This window comes from Pinus tabuliformis, chromosome 1_1 (genome assembly GCF_031772625.1).
Source record: "Pinus tabuliformis cultivar Carrire ecotype Pingquan chromosome 1_1, CPIR1, whole genome shotgun sequence".
NCBI classification, from domain to species: domain Eukaryota; kingdom Viridiplantae; phylum Streptophyta; class Pinopsida; order Pinales; family Pinaceae; genus Pinus; species Pinus tabuliformis.
The window spans coordinates 324,093,538-324,108,345 of record NC_142297.1 but is presented as its reverse complement, the minus strand read 5'-3'; the positions used below and the strand labels follow the sequence as shown (position 1 = coordinate 324,108,345).

General features: G+C 37.9%; 2 protein-coding genes across 2 annotated transcripts; one reads left to right on the top strand and one right to left on the bottom strand.

Moving 5' to 3' along the window:
- Window positions 1–3,001: 3,001 nt before the first annotated feature.
- LOC149212865 (uncharacterized) lies at window positions 3,002–4,250 on the bottom strand. Its single transcript, XM_089390680.1, has 3 exons — window positions 3,550–4,250; window positions 3,370–3,438; window positions 3,002–3,291 (listed from the first exon to the last, which is right to left on the bottom strand). Exons 1-3 carry the CDS (start codon window positions 3,883–3,885, stop codon window positions 3,205–3,207), a joined length of 492 nt encoding a protein of 163 aa, XP_089246806.1. The 5' UTR covers window positions 3,886–4,250; the 3' UTR covers window positions 3,002–3,204.
- A 286-nt stretch (window positions 4,251–4,536) lies between these two features.
- LOC149212864 (uncharacterized) lies at window positions 4,537–8,961 on the top strand. The gene is made up of 5 exons (XM_089388850.1): window positions 4,537–6,452; window positions 6,600–7,617; window positions 7,711–7,944; window positions 8,185–8,682; window positions 8,872–8,961. Exons 1-5 carry the CDS (start codon window positions 4,537–4,539, stop codon window positions 8,959–8,961), a joined length of 3,756 nt encoding a protein of 1,251 aa, XP_089244976.1.
- Window positions 8,962–14,808: the final 5,847 nt, after the last annotated feature.

Genomic DNA, 14,808 nt, shown 5'->3' with positions numbered 1-14,808 from the left:
AGAAGCTTGCACAAGATTTGATTTGGAAAAAAGGCATACATTTCGTATATATAAGAACTGAAAGTTAGGATCTAATGAGCAGAAGCAGAGATTTCTTGTGATAAGATGGTAATGGTGTATAACAGTGATATGGTCCACTGTCGTCTTTTGTACCATATACAAGATGCTTCGAAGAGTGACTTTTAGGCCCACCTGCAATCAGAATCGACTAAGTAGCACGAGCGTGTACCCTTCAAATGTAGGGATGCCTGCAGACCAAGATCAATGAGTGAAATTAAGATCTCTCTCTTATAAGTTATGGCCAACCAATTGTGTGGAATCCTATCTTATCAGAACCGATTTTCTGAGTAGTGCAGCGTCTAAAGTAGAATTACTAGATTCTCATTCGTTACTTTCGAATGGGCGCTGTAATTGTCATCCAATATAGAGATTATTTGCAGAGATTTCTCTGGCGTAAACTCCTCTGAGATTCTGTTTGTCCGGCCACAAGATTGCGAGTAATGAATGCGAAGTAGACGTTCACGTGTAATTTTGCGTGGGTTGCGACACCTGTAATTGTCATCCAATATAGAGATTATTTGCAGAGATTTCTCTGGCGTAAATTCTTCCTCTGAGATTCTGTTTGTCCGGCCACAAGATTGCGAGTAATGAATGCGAAGTAGACGTTCACGTGTAATTTTGCGTGGGTTGCGACACATTAGTTCAATGGCTTTCTCTCATCATATTCAAATTCAGACAGCTGCTGGCATGAAACGACTTGGATTTCTTTCATCATATCCAAATTCAGACACTATCTATCATGAAGTGACAATTATTTGTAACGATTATCCAAATTCAGACACTCTCTATCATGAAGTGACAATTATTTGTTTGTAACGATTAGGTGATAGGGATGTAATTTTTTTTTTTAAATCTAGGGTAATTGGTAACTGGTTAGAGTTATTTTGAACGGACCCAGATCAAATCTAATAATAATAGGAAACTTATGCTTCAACAAGAGCTGAAACATTCGCTATGAGGTCGTCTACTATATACTCATGAGATTTGAACCCTCATCTAGTGCTTTTCACCCAACTAAACTTATAATTCAACCCCATATCACTGTATATATGGATGCAAAATTTAAAATATTATATTATTTATTACATAAAGTTGGTCCATTTGCTATATTAGAGCTACTTGAAATTGCCTTTGCTTTAATAGATTGAATTCCATAATAATAATTTTAAAAAATATATAAAGTGGAGGATCAGACAAAGTTTTCGAGCCGTCACAATATTACTCTGAAGAATTAATAAAAAATGAGAGGACTCGAACGAAGATTACTTGTAATAATCCCAGAACATGTAATATTGAAAAGTTTACTGTGGTAAAAGACAGTAATCAGTTGTTGTTATGTTAAACAAAACTGTGACTACTATTTTAATAAAAGTAAATTAAATACTTCTTGAAATTGTTGGCAGCCTCTAAGAGGTGAGATTGAAAGAAAAGAATCAGTTGTGATAACTGATGGAACTACCCTCCAAAGCAGGAAAAGTCCTGGCTGAGGGGTTTCTGTGCTGTAGGGACAGACAGAAGGAAAAAGGAGAGAAAATCTTCTTGGAAAAAAAGAGAGAAGAAGAAATGAAAGGATGGTTAAGTCTGATGGGGATCAGATAACCTGGCACTGAAGTGCACAGAACCTGTTGAGGGCTGAAGGCCTGCAGGATGGCTCGGGGGGAGAACTGCATCTGAGTGATGAGTCTCAAGGCTGGGTGGACGAGCAGAACCAAAGTTCAGGTGACTTATTTGTTTGAAACCAAATCCAGTTCGGGTGAACCAGGTATGGTCTCAAAACTGTGGAAGCCCCTGAACAGTAATTATATTTGCTTTAAACATTAAAGAGTTAATAGGAAATTATGTGTTATGATTTCTCTAGAAGCTGTAACTTAATGAGATTAAATAGGAAAGACTTCTCTCTGCATGACGTAATGTCTTAAACGAAAGAGGATCGTTGCACAATACCATTGTTTTAGGGTATTATATTCAGAGAGAAAATTACTGAGCACTGACTCCAGAGACAGAGATAAAACACCCTCACGGGTTGCAATCTGGATTCTGTTAGAAATAATCGAATATTAAGGACTGCATGAAAAACAAAACTCCGTAAGAGTGAACCGCTGAGATAGGTATAGCGGTATTGTAGAGAAAGGAATTGAAAGCAAGAAGCTTGGAACCCTATTGAAAGACTATGCATAGAGAGTCGAAACAGATTCTGTAACCCACGGATACACACGGGTAACAGTGTTTACTGTAGAGTTGTGTCTAGAAGAGGACGCCGTTACCCCTCGACTGCGGTCAGGGGTGAGTCTCGAGCTCATAGCAGAGTAGCTAGCTCGGGTATAACTTAGAAGGAAAACCATATGCATTCTTGCAACCCACAAGCATAGAACTGAAAATGGCGTCATGGTTATGTTATTAACTATGCATAAACACAAACTGTGCATTTATATTAAAATGTGACAGAGATACAAACAGTACATTTATCCAGTGCATGTGGCTGTAAATCATAAATGTAGATAACTATTTACATCACTGTGGGAATACGCATAGTCGTATGTAACATTAAGCATGTAAACGGATGGATTAAACCCCACATAGTACAATTATTCTGTGCATGCAATATAAGATTAATGAATAGTTAAAACAACAGAGTCGGCATACATGTATTACAGCCGAAAAACAGAAGTAAATAACTGAGCAACGTTATATATATTAGCAGCATAAACGGCGAGGGTTTTCCGCCTTGTAACAAGTATTAATATCTCTAAGGGCCAACACATGGATAAACCCTGTGAACATTCACAATTTCAAAAAAAAAAGAGAACCGAGTATTACTACTCCACAGAAATTAAAGTTCGGACTGTATAAGTCTTTAATTTGTTTATACAACACCGAGTCAATAACCTGGTCCATTACCTCGGCTACCAGACAAAAATCAAAAAATACAGGGGGTAAAACAAACCCTGGAGTATTAACAACAAACTTATGACAATCTTAGGCTTCGGTGAGCCGATGCAGGGCTTGAGCGCGGAGGCTCAACCCGCATGAAAAACTCAAAGAAAAACTATACAAAGGTCTCGGTGGACCGAACAGAGATAAACTCCGGAGCTGGACGAAGGTCTATGAATGTAAACAGATAACCATAGCATCCTGTTAAAGAACCTAAGAATAGGGGTATGCAACCAGGAGGGTTCTCAACAGAGAGTACCTCTGCAAATAAAGCAAGAAGGCCTGCGTGGAGGCGATAGCCTGCACATTCCAAAACCCTGTCTCAATAGCTACAAAACGCTGCGGATAGATAACAGGCAGCGGGACAGTGTAGCTTACCTGGGAAACAGGGGGTCGAATTTCCATAGGAACCCAGACACGCTCCATGAAATAACCCGCGAACGCCAGCTGAGACCAAACATTAAGAGTTAGACGTTACTGTATCGGACTGTAAACTCTGTAACTCAAAGTAGCAAATCAAACTGTGAATCTCATAACCATTAAAACCGCAATGCTTACCTGTAGAGACCAGCGGACGGAAATTGTTAACTGCTGGACAACCGTGGAGCAGAACGGCAGTATTGATGGAAGAAACCCTGGTCTGGTGTGTAGAGCCGGAGCCGAATGCAAGTGAACAACAAATGAACCCGGAGGATTAGGAAGGGACATAAATATCCCCTTAAACCCTTGACCGAATGCCATCCGTCGGATTGAAGGATTAGATCCGAGCCGTTGAGTTAAGGCGGGAATAGGGATCGTCAAAACCGAGATCCCCGCTCCCAAGAAGTCACATGGCTGGAGCAGCCTGCGACTGCCACCTAAACCTCTCCGGACGGGTGCCTTTAAGTCGATCATACAGCGGTGGTTGGAGTGACTGTGGTCGGACCATCACAGGTCACGCCACATTAACACATAGATTTTATAATAGACTGTTGTTACCAACCCTGTAACGTAACATATATATGTGTCTAACTACATGAAGCCGCAGTTTACCTTTACACATGACAAATACTTATGGCAAAAGACATATGCATGTTTCTGACTCATGCACATATAGAGTTAAACAATGGAATGTAAACCAGTCAGTTGAATAGCCTTTGATGCATATATATGTGTAACGGGTGCATGTCAAATACAGTTGTGTGGACCAAACCATATGCATCTTATGTCAACAATCATAATAAGTGTAATATGGACCGAATGCTAAACATTTATATAATATGCTGTAAAGAGTTAAATATCCAAATGATTTTATACCTGATGTGGTTAATTATAGGTGGATTGACCTACCATTTAATTTTTTTTTTATGAATTTAGAAATAGAGGTGTGACAAATTGGTATCAGAGCCAAGTTTCAACACTGTGGCCTTACAAGAAAAACATATTTTAGTATGCAGAAGGGCACACCAAACAACATATGCAGGTTAATAATATGTTTAACTGTGTTTTGTTTATTTGGAATGAACCAGAATTGCAAAATTAGCAGCTAAACCAGGAAAAGACAAGATGCAGGGACCCAGCAGTAATCCACAAGAAAATGCAGGGTTGTGGGTGCAATTGGATGCAGAATCACGAAATACCAACCTTGTGATCCTGGAAACTGTCCAGGAATTGAAGAATGAAATGGCGCGATTGAGAGAGGATAATGCTCGCTTAACAGTTGAGCAGGAAAAGATTTTGAAGAGCCTGTCGGACAGGCAGAACCCACCCCTGTCTAATCCCAGTGCAGAGCAGCAGAGGGTGACAGAAGAACAGGACTACCAAATGGAACCAGAGAACTCTGAAGACAAGGAAGACCACTCTGATAATGCGCCTCAACAGCAAACTTCGAAGCGTCAGAAAGTGGAACTGCAAGGAGAATTTCGAAAGATTAAACCTCCACATTTTGATGGTGAGCAGGAGGAAGCTGCAGAAGCCTGGTTAATCAATATGAATAAGTACTTTCAGTTATACGAGTATGACCACAATCTAAAGGCAAGATTGGCAATTTTCCAGTTACAAGGTAAGGCAACCTTGTGGTGGGAAGAAATCAAGATCGTTAAGGGGGTCAGTGAACGGACCATTACCTGGGAAAAGTTCCAGAGATATTTTAAAGAAAGGTACCTGACTGAGCGTTTTTATGATGAAAAAGCCCGGGAATTTCACGATCTGAGACTGGGACAGCAGACCATGGACGAGTTTATTAACCGTTTTACTTCGCTGCTACGTTATGTACCCTACATCAAGGAGGAGAAAGCCAAGGTCCAAAGGTTTGTGAGCAGTTTACCTTCATACATAAGGGAAAGGATTGAATTTGACAATCCTAGAACCATGGACGAGGCTATCCGTAAGGCGAGAATCTGTTACCAACAGAGCAAGAAAAAGGGGGACACCTCCAGCAAAAGATGGAATGAGAAAAGAGGAGGTCGAATGGTTGGAAGCAGCAAAGGAAATCGCAGCAGTGGGAACAAGGGTGCTGGTAAAGGACTAAACAGCAGACCGGTGGCAAGGAATGCGCCCCGACCCAGACCGATGAGCGAATCCAAGGCAAACGAACAGTCTGTTAGACCAGAAGGTGAGGGGACGACCAGACCGCCAGTGCAGTGCTGGGGTTGTGGAGGACCTCACTATGTCAAGAATTGCCCACAAAGGAAGGGTACAGACCAAATATCTCAGATTCATGAGGCGTCGACTGTTGGGGACGTGGCGCGTAGTGTACCAAGAATCAACGCTGCACTGGAGGACCGACAAGCGGAGTACCAGCCATCTATGATCGAATTTGAAGGTAAAATATCAAACTTTTCCATAGCTGTTCTTATAGACCCTGGGGCTACTTTAAGTTATATTAGCCCAAAAGTAGTGGAACAGTGTAAACTACAAGCTGAAAAGTTCAAGAATCCGTGGCTGGTCCAACTAGCCACAGGAGCCAAGAGACGAGTCTTGTCCAAAGTGAATAACTGCTCCTTAGTTATGGCTGGACAGGCTATAGTGGCAGATCTGAATGTACTACCCTTGGGTTCTTATGACATCTTGATTGGGATGGACTGGCTAGAGAAGCACTGGTCCTTAGTGAACTGTAAAACCAAGACCATCTATTACAAAGATGACCTTGGAGAACAACGGGAGTTGCAAGGAATCAGACACCCGGTGCAAATTCGACCTATTACAGCAAACCAGCTAGCTAAGTGCATCAAGAAGAAATGTCAAATCTACGCTATTCAGGTGGGGTACGTGAATCAGAAGGATAAAACTACTACGCTAGGTGGTATTCCGATAGTACAAGAGTTTGCGGATGTCTTTCCCGAGGAAGTGCCGGGACTACCACCAAAGCGGGATGTGGATTTTACGATTGAGCTGATTCCAGGGGCAGCACCGGTGTCACGGGCACCCTATCGTATGAGTGTGCCAGAACTGACGGAATTGAAGATGCAATTGCAGGAACTGTTGGATAAAAATTACATCCGACCTAGCGTATCACCCTGGGGAGCCCCGGTGCTGTTCGTCAAAAAGAAAGATGGAACCTTCCGGATGTGTATTGATTATCGTCAGCTGAATAAGCTCACGATCAAAAACAAGTATCCTTTGCCTAGGATTGACGAACTTTTTGATCAGGTGAAGGGAGCCACGGTGTTTTCTAAAATTGACCTGCGATCTGGTTACCATCAGATCAGAATAAAAGAGGAAGATATTGCTAAGACCGCCTTCAGAACGCGGTACGGGCATTATGAATTCGTGGTGCTACCTTTTGGGCTGACCAACGCACCTGCTACTTTCATGTGTCTGATGAACAGTGTGTTTCATCAGTTTCTAGACAAGTTTGTGCTGATCTTCATAGATGATATTCTGATTTACAGCAAATCGAGGAAGGAGCACGAAGAACATCTTAGATTGGTATTGCAAACTTTGCGGGAACATCAATTATATGCAAAGTTTAGCAAATGTGATTTTTACAAGGAAGAGATACAATATTTGGGCCATGTGATCACTAAGGAAGGAATCGCAGTAGACCCCGAGAAGATCAGAACCATAATGGAGTGGCCTACACCAAAGGATGTGGCGGATATTAGGTCCTTTATGGGGTTAGCAGGTTATTATCGACGTTTTGTTGAAGGTTTCTCGAGGGTAGCATACCCTATTACCTCTTTGCAGAAGAAGGGAAAAGCATTCAAGTGGACCTCAGAGTGCCAGAAGAGCTTTGAACAGCTCAAACACTTACTTACCACCGCACCTGTACTAAGCATAGCTGATCCTAATAAGGATTATGTGGTTTGCACGGATGCAAGTAAGGAAGGTGTGGGAGGAGTGCTGATGCAGGAGGGAAGAGTCATTGCTTATGAATCTAGAAAGTTGAAGGAGCACGAGCAGAAATACTCTGCCTATGACATGGAACTGGCTGCTGTCATTCATGCCCTGAAAATGTGGCGGCACTACCTTTTGGGCAGAAAATTTCTGTTACTAACAGACCATCACAGCCTAACAAATTATTTCAGTCAACCAACTTTAAATACAAGGCAAGCTCGTTGGGCTGACTTTTTAAGTGGATTTGACTTTGAAATTAAGCATTTAAAGGGAAGGGAGAACCGCGTGGCTGATGCATTAAGTCGAAAGGTACAATGCTTGTGCAAAATTTCAGTTAGTAAATGGAAAAATACTTTGTTGGAAAGAATAAAAACAGCAGCTGAATGTGATGCTGTGTATCAGCAAATTAAACAGCAAATACAACAACTCCCTGGTAAAGAATCACAACAGGGGCATAGGCTAGATGATGCTGGAATGTTATATTTTAACAATAAGCTATATGTACCCAATGAAGATAATGTTAAGAATTTGATTCTAGATGAGTTTCACACCAGCCATTATGCCGGGCATCCGGGCTACCAGAAAATGGTTACCGCCCTTCGCAAAGAATTCTATTGGCCAAAAATGAAGAAGGAGGTGGCTGAGTATCTAGCACGATGTCTAGAATGCCAACAGATTAAGGCAGAACATTTGCATCCAGCTGGGCTGTTACAACCCCTACCTATTCCAGAATGGAAGTGGGAGACGATCTCCATGGATTTTATAACAGGGCTGCCTAAAACAAAGAAAAATAATGATTCCATTATGGTAGTAGTGGATAAGCTAAGTAAGGCAGCACACTTCATACCGGTGCAATCGACATATAAAGCTGTGCAGATTGCACATGTTTTCATGCAAAATATTTTCAAATTGCATGGACTTCCGAAGGTGATTATCTCTGACCGGGATGTCAAGTTTACATCAGCCTTTTGGAGGACATTGTTTGCGGAGCTGGGAACCCAGCTTAACTTTAGCACCGCTTACCATCCCCAAACAGACGGCCAAACTGAACGAGTAAATCAGGTTGTGGAGGATATGTTGAGGGCTTGCGTTATGATGAAGCCAACCCAGTGGGAGGATTACCTCCACCTAGTCGAGTTCGCCTATAACAATGGGTATCACTCCTCAACCCAGATGAGTCCTTTTGAGGTCATGTACGGGCGAAAGTGCCGCACCCCTGCAAGCTGGGGTGGACCAGAAGACAAGTTGCGAATTGGTCCAGACATGCTCAAGGAAATGGAGGATACAATAAAGAGGGTGCGTGCCAACTTGAAAGCTGCTCAGGATCGACAGAAAAGCTTCGCTGATCGAAAGAGAAGATTCAAGGAATTTCAGGTTGGGGATCATGTGTTCGTAAGAATCCAACCAAGAAGGAGTACCTTGCAGTGGAGTGGATGTGCCAAATTGGCACCCCGCTACTTTGGACCCTTTCAAATCTTGACAAAAGTGGGGCCGGTGGCTTACCAACTCGCCCTACCAAGCCATATTAAGATTCACAATGTGTTTCACGTATCCGTATTAAAGCAATACGTTTACGATCCTAAACATGTGATTCAATGGCAGAATGTTCGGGTAAGGATTAATCTGGTCACTATGAATAAGCACTGTTTTTAAACTGAAAAATAATTAAATTTATTGCTTATTGCAGGTCGAGCCGGAAGGCGAGGTTCTGGTCGAACCACTGACCATCCTAGATCGGAGAGAGGTGCAGCTGCGGAAACGAGTTATTTCGCAAGCTAAAGTGAAGTGGCAGCACTATGGACCAGAAGAAGCTACTTGGGAGGATGAGGAACTCCTTAGAGAAGCGTACCCAAACTTGTTTAAGAGAGACAGACATCTATGCAAATCTGAGCTTGATATGGATATATTAGAGTTTCAACTCATTTGACTATTCGAAGTGCTAACTAACACTATTGCACTTAAATACATTGCCAAATGCAACCATCCAAATCTTATTTCCTTTTCGCATGTATGTTTCTTCCTCAATTACATTGAGCTCATACCAAATTGAGCTTGACTATAGTGGCAAGTATCGAAGTTTCCTCCTTCAACCTTTTTTTAGAGCTTGTTAAACATCCCGAATTATAATGATTATCGACTCGATTGGACCCCGTTAAACTAACTGACACTAAACCCTCACAATTCCTTCAGTTTTGATAATGAAACCCTCTGCAAGTTGCCCATGAAGGATGGATGAGTTCTCCTGACAATATTCTAGTTGTCGAACAAGAGAACAAAAATGAAGGGATTTTCTGGTATCTACTACCGTACACAACCTGTGCTCAAGTCGAGGGAAATTTCTGACAGCCATCACTCGTTGTCACTCAATCATAGATCCTATGGGGAATCTCTTTTCTTATACCATGACAACATGATTTTATTTTCATTTTTTGGCCCTCTTATTCGTTGTATCAATGTTTGATGCTAGTTCTTCCAATACAAAGCCCTTTTATTCAAGACTACTACACCAACACACGAATTTATGCAAACTCACGCTTTTCAAATACAACAAAAAGGAGGTATATATATAGTGGTTTCAAAACATATATTAGAATACTTTTAAACTAATGTAACACAATCACTAGAATCAACAATGCAAGCTCCAAACTCATACAAAAATGCTTTAACATTTTTCATTTAACACATAAAGATGATATTAACTAGTCCACTATCATATATAAGCCAATGCATACATGGATTTTGAATACATCTACTCGTGGTTTTCAAAGGAAGGACCTTTTTAAAAAAATACAGAGTGGCATGAATGTCCAGATATCTTCGAAGAATTTTTTTCTAGAAGAACTCGAATTCAATCCTTTCCAAAATTTTGGGAGAGATGGCATTGATAATAGCAAATGTAAAATATAATTTTGAGTGATGCAATGTTTCGAGGAAACTGTATGTCATTGATGGCCATGTTGATGGCTCGAGTGGTGGATGTAAGGTATTCAGACTTGAAACTTCTGTCAAGAATAGAAAAATGCCTAAAACTCCTAATCCAATTAGACTATAGTTAGGGTTCCCAAGGCATATCAATATGGATAACAATTGGAATGGTCTCTATTTTTCTGTATACCAGTGTTATGGCATTGTAATTCACTATGATAGTTAGACAAAGAATGTTGCATAGGGAATACCATTGACAATAAACAAAATGGTAGCAGTTCAACACGAAAAATTTAGGCTTTGATTGCATATCTAAATGGCAGAACTGATAGACAACCAATTAACGAAGCATTATAGACAGTGATAAGAAATGGCATAAATAAAAACAATGGCTCATATTTGGGTAGACATGAGTATGCCTGCTATGGTACCATGTTAGGCTCACATGATTGTGAACAGTCATGAATGATAGAATAATGAATTACATTTGTTGTTAACATAGATGTACATTTATAATACATTGGTCTGATTTTTGGATTCATATTCGAACATGTATTTCACTCCTTTGACTGTTTATCTTCCACACCATCACTCTTGGTGGATTAGGTTTCCAACAATTATGACATGATACAATGGATTTTGGGTCATATTGACATTCATACATGCATAGTTATATATTCTAATAGAAATGTGATAGAATCATGTAGGCCAAACACCCTTTTAGCCATTTAGAAGATCAATTCACCTGGAATCTTATTTACTTCTAAGTTCCTTGATAATTTCAAAATATTTTTATTTTTTTTAAAAGTGGAAAAAATTATGAAAAACTTATTAAAAACTAGCTATGGGAAGAGAAAGAGGGATTCAAACTAAAATAATCTAAGGATTACCATATCGTTATTTTCAAAAGGTCTTTTACGTTCATTATCAAAATGCTGTCGAGATTATATGGGGAAAAGGACCCTGAGCATTGAAAAATTAAGTTGTTGTTATTGATTCGTAGTATCCACCATGACTTAAAACAGTTCAATTAGGCTGACATTCTCACTGAAGAATTGGAATATGCTTTAAAGTTGGAAATTTCATGCCCTTCAAGCTATGAATACATTTCTTGTATGTCTTCTTAGCTCTTGGAAATTGTGATTTACTCTGTCCTCTTTCCTCTCATGAAATGGAATTATCCCACTGATGATCAGTTACCCATTCAAAATTATGCTTCACTGTTATGGGAAAGTAATTATAAATTTCATTTTTATGACATTTGAAATTATGTAATGATCCCTCTACATGAAGTCATATTTGGTAGTGCTCCTCCAAGGATTAGCCAAGAGCTAAAAGAGGCACTTGATCAAATAGGAGATTGGTTTGTTGAAGAGTTCTTTTCCTATATCAGAATATATGGGAGTGAGGTTGGTCCACATGTATTTCCTAGATATATTCCTAAAATAATTTATCTTAGATAAGTATCAAATCAAATTAAATTAAATGGTCAGGCACGAAAGATGATTAAACTTCACAAGAAGATTTGGCCAAATTTCCCAATTATTTTTTGAAGAATAAAATTGAAAGACAAAAGTTATTCATTAAAGGAAGATGAAGAACTTAACAATCTCTAGTTTCATTCATTACCCAGTTTTTATAATGAACCTCATGGAATAATGAGTGATCATTATGAGGATTTAAGAAATATAAAATATTATACACATCTAAAGCCTCCTTTCGATGATGTTTTCATAAAAAATGATATTTTTTATCAAGTGTTTCAAAGAGGAAAAATAATAAGTATTGGGGACTGGGGAAAACTTCAAGAATATAAGGAAAACATTTATGATGATTTTCTTAGAGTAAAAAGTGCCATGTCTTCTATTCCAATTAAAGATTTGAAATCTATTAAATGTCTGAAATTTAATTTTGTTTAAGTTTCTTTTGGAACCAATGTTTTTTTCTTAGCAGTTTGAAAAATTTAAATTAAAAATATGTTTGATGTTTCTTTTACACTCAAATAATGAACAAGTCTAGAGGCTAGAAAATATACTATTGTTAAAGAAAAAAAATAAAAAGGTCAAATTGTTGAAGAAATCATGATAAAAATAGAGGGTGGGGACAAGAAACAAGAAGAAGAGGAGTAACAAGTATAATATCTTCCCCAAAGACATTATTTTCCATGATCATCTTGATGAAACTACCCAAGAATACTTGCAGACAAAAGAAGATGTTGAAAAAGTTGAAGAGATGGAGATTGATAAACAAGATGAAAAATAATTTTTTCATTTAATAGTTACAAAGAGCGTTGATAAAGAGACAAATTCAATCAAATAGCACACTAAAATGACTGACCTTTCAGTACCAAAAAGACACCCCATACTTTCCATGACTCCCATCTCCACAAAAATTCTTGTAACTTCATTTCTTTTTAACCATGTCATTGCAATGGAACTAGTATATGAAATTGTTCCATCTTTAGCCAGATATTATTTCAATACACAAACCAAATCCATTGTAAGAAAGGATAAGATCATTGTACGAAGGGATAAGAGGAGGAAACTTGAAACTCTTGAAACAATGTTTGAACATAACTTGCAACCAATTGGAGATGTGAGAAAGAAAGTTGAAGAAACATTATAGGCCCTTGGGTCATTTGTTAGCAATTAACAATATCATGTTAGTGAACCTGGAGAAGCTTATCAAAGTATGTTGCAAAGAATTAAAGAGTTAGAAATGAAAATAACAAAAAGATAAAATCATTTAGTGAAGAGAGTTGGCAAGCTCATTCAGCGTACTTGGTTGGAGGTTTTACTATTGAAAGAACCAACTTACAAATTTAGCTTGAAAGTAAATTGAATGAATTAGAACTCAAGAATTCCCAGTAGACTGAGAAATTGAGAAAGACACATGAACAAGAAAATTGGATATTAAAAGAAGAAGTTGAAAGAAAAATTCATGTTATGGCTGCAACACTAAAAGAACAATTTGAAACTCTACAGTCTCAAGTGAAACAAGATCATGATGCTAAGAAAATTCTGAATGTATTCAAAGAATAGGTAATGCATGTCAACAAATACTGAAAGAAAGAAAGAAAAAGAAAAAAAAAATGAGAAAAAAAGATCAAGCTAGATTCTACAAAAGAATGGATAAAATTTGTAGACCTTGTCACGAAATTATGAATCTAAATGAAATTATTGAATCTTTGGTTGAAGAATATAGAAGTGTTAAAGAAACATTTTCATCAATTCTCCAATGGGAAAGGAAATTTCAACCTCGACACATTCCTAAAACCATTACGAAGGACAAGAGACTCATGCATGCTTCATTAAACCGTAGAGAATCTTAAGAAAAGGAAGTCCAAGTGTGGATCAAGAAAGACATTGAATGTTGCATCAAGTTATGGGAGATTGGGATAGACTTATTTGAAAATTTTGATCTTCGCAGATCCAAACCAACAAGAAAAATAGTCCAGGGTTCTCTGAATCAACAGTATAAAAACGATTTCACAATAGAAGATTTGAGAGAGATGTTTGAAACAGAAATTTGGAGGCAACAAATTTCTCATCAATTTTTGCAATTTCCTCTTGAACAGATCAAACTAATTTCAAATTTTTTTTCAAGTATAGTAAAAAGAAATTTTTTATCCAAAATTTAGTGTCAATGTGTTGGATCAACATTGTTTATTCCATGTGATTCACTTTTCTGCAATTTTCCATGTATATATAGATTGGATAAGATTTATGTAAACAAATGATCGGAATTTGCTCACGATTGAATATAATGACTCCAAAGATGAAGAGGATGTTTGATAGAGTTTGCCAATTTTTCTACGAAATTATCCTTAGATAAGGAAATTATTTCGTTTTTACTATCATCACTAACTAAAGAAAACCTTGAATATTTTTTAATTATTTTAGTATTTATATGACCTCTTAGATTGGTGTAAGAGTCAACCAATTGTGGAACTGAAGAATTTCATTATATAATCAACTTTTGAGGCTAAAATTTTTTGAAGATGAAATTCAACATTGAATCTATTTTTGAGTTATTCATTAGATGACTTGTCATCATTTTAATTAGCTAATAAATGCATGTGGTATTCATTTTTAACATTATTGATATTTAACTGTAATTTAATCTTCTGATATTCTGTTGACATTTCTTAACATATGTTCCAGTGCATTTTCATTGTCATACAAAGATTATGTATTGTTTGTTGTTTATGTTCTTATTTGATGGTGAAATCTAAAATCAAAACAATTTTCATTGTAGTTTTAGTTTAACATCTTCTTTAGAAACATGTTGTGTGGCTAGCTAGAACCTGATACGTGTGATATTCAAACACATAATATTTTTTCTTCAATGCTATGTTTGAATGAAACCCTCATCCCACCACCTTCACTATTATTTTTTCCATCAAATCGCTATTATTGTGCATCAAAAAAAAAATTATATATATTTTTGTAGATAACTATAAGTACAAATATATGTCATATATTTTACCCGTTTTCAAGTTTAATGCAGATGGAATCATCATAGTTTATGTTATCCCTGAAACTAGGAGCCGTTAAGCATGAAGACCAATTTTTT

Bases quoted from the DNA above. Each gene is read 5' to 3' on its own strand.
- LOC149212865 (XM_089390680.1), bottom strand. From the start codon at position 3,885: ATGATCGACTTAAAGGCACCCGTCCGGAGAGGTTTAGGTGGCAGTCGC. The intron at 3,439-3,549 runs GTAAGCATTGCG...GTTTGGTCTCAG, and splicing joins CCGTCCGCTGGTCTCTACAG to CTGGCGTTCGCGGGTTATTT. The intron at 3,292-3,369 runs GTAAGCTACACT...TGGAATGTGCAG, and splicing joins TTCGACCCCCTGTTTCCCAG to GCTATCGCCTCCACGCAGGC.
- LOC149212864 (XM_089388850.1), top strand. From the start codon at position 4,537: ATGCAGGGACCCAGCAGTAATCCACAAGAAAATGCAGGGTTGTGGGTG. The intron at 7,618-7,710 runs GTACAATGCTTG...GCTGTGTATCAG, and splicing joins CTGATGCATTAAGTCGAAAG to CAAATTAAACAGCAAATACA. The intron at 8,683-8,871 runs GTTGGGGATCAT...TCCGTATTAAAG, and splicing joins GAAGATTCAAGGAATTTCAG to CAATACGTTTACGATCCTAA.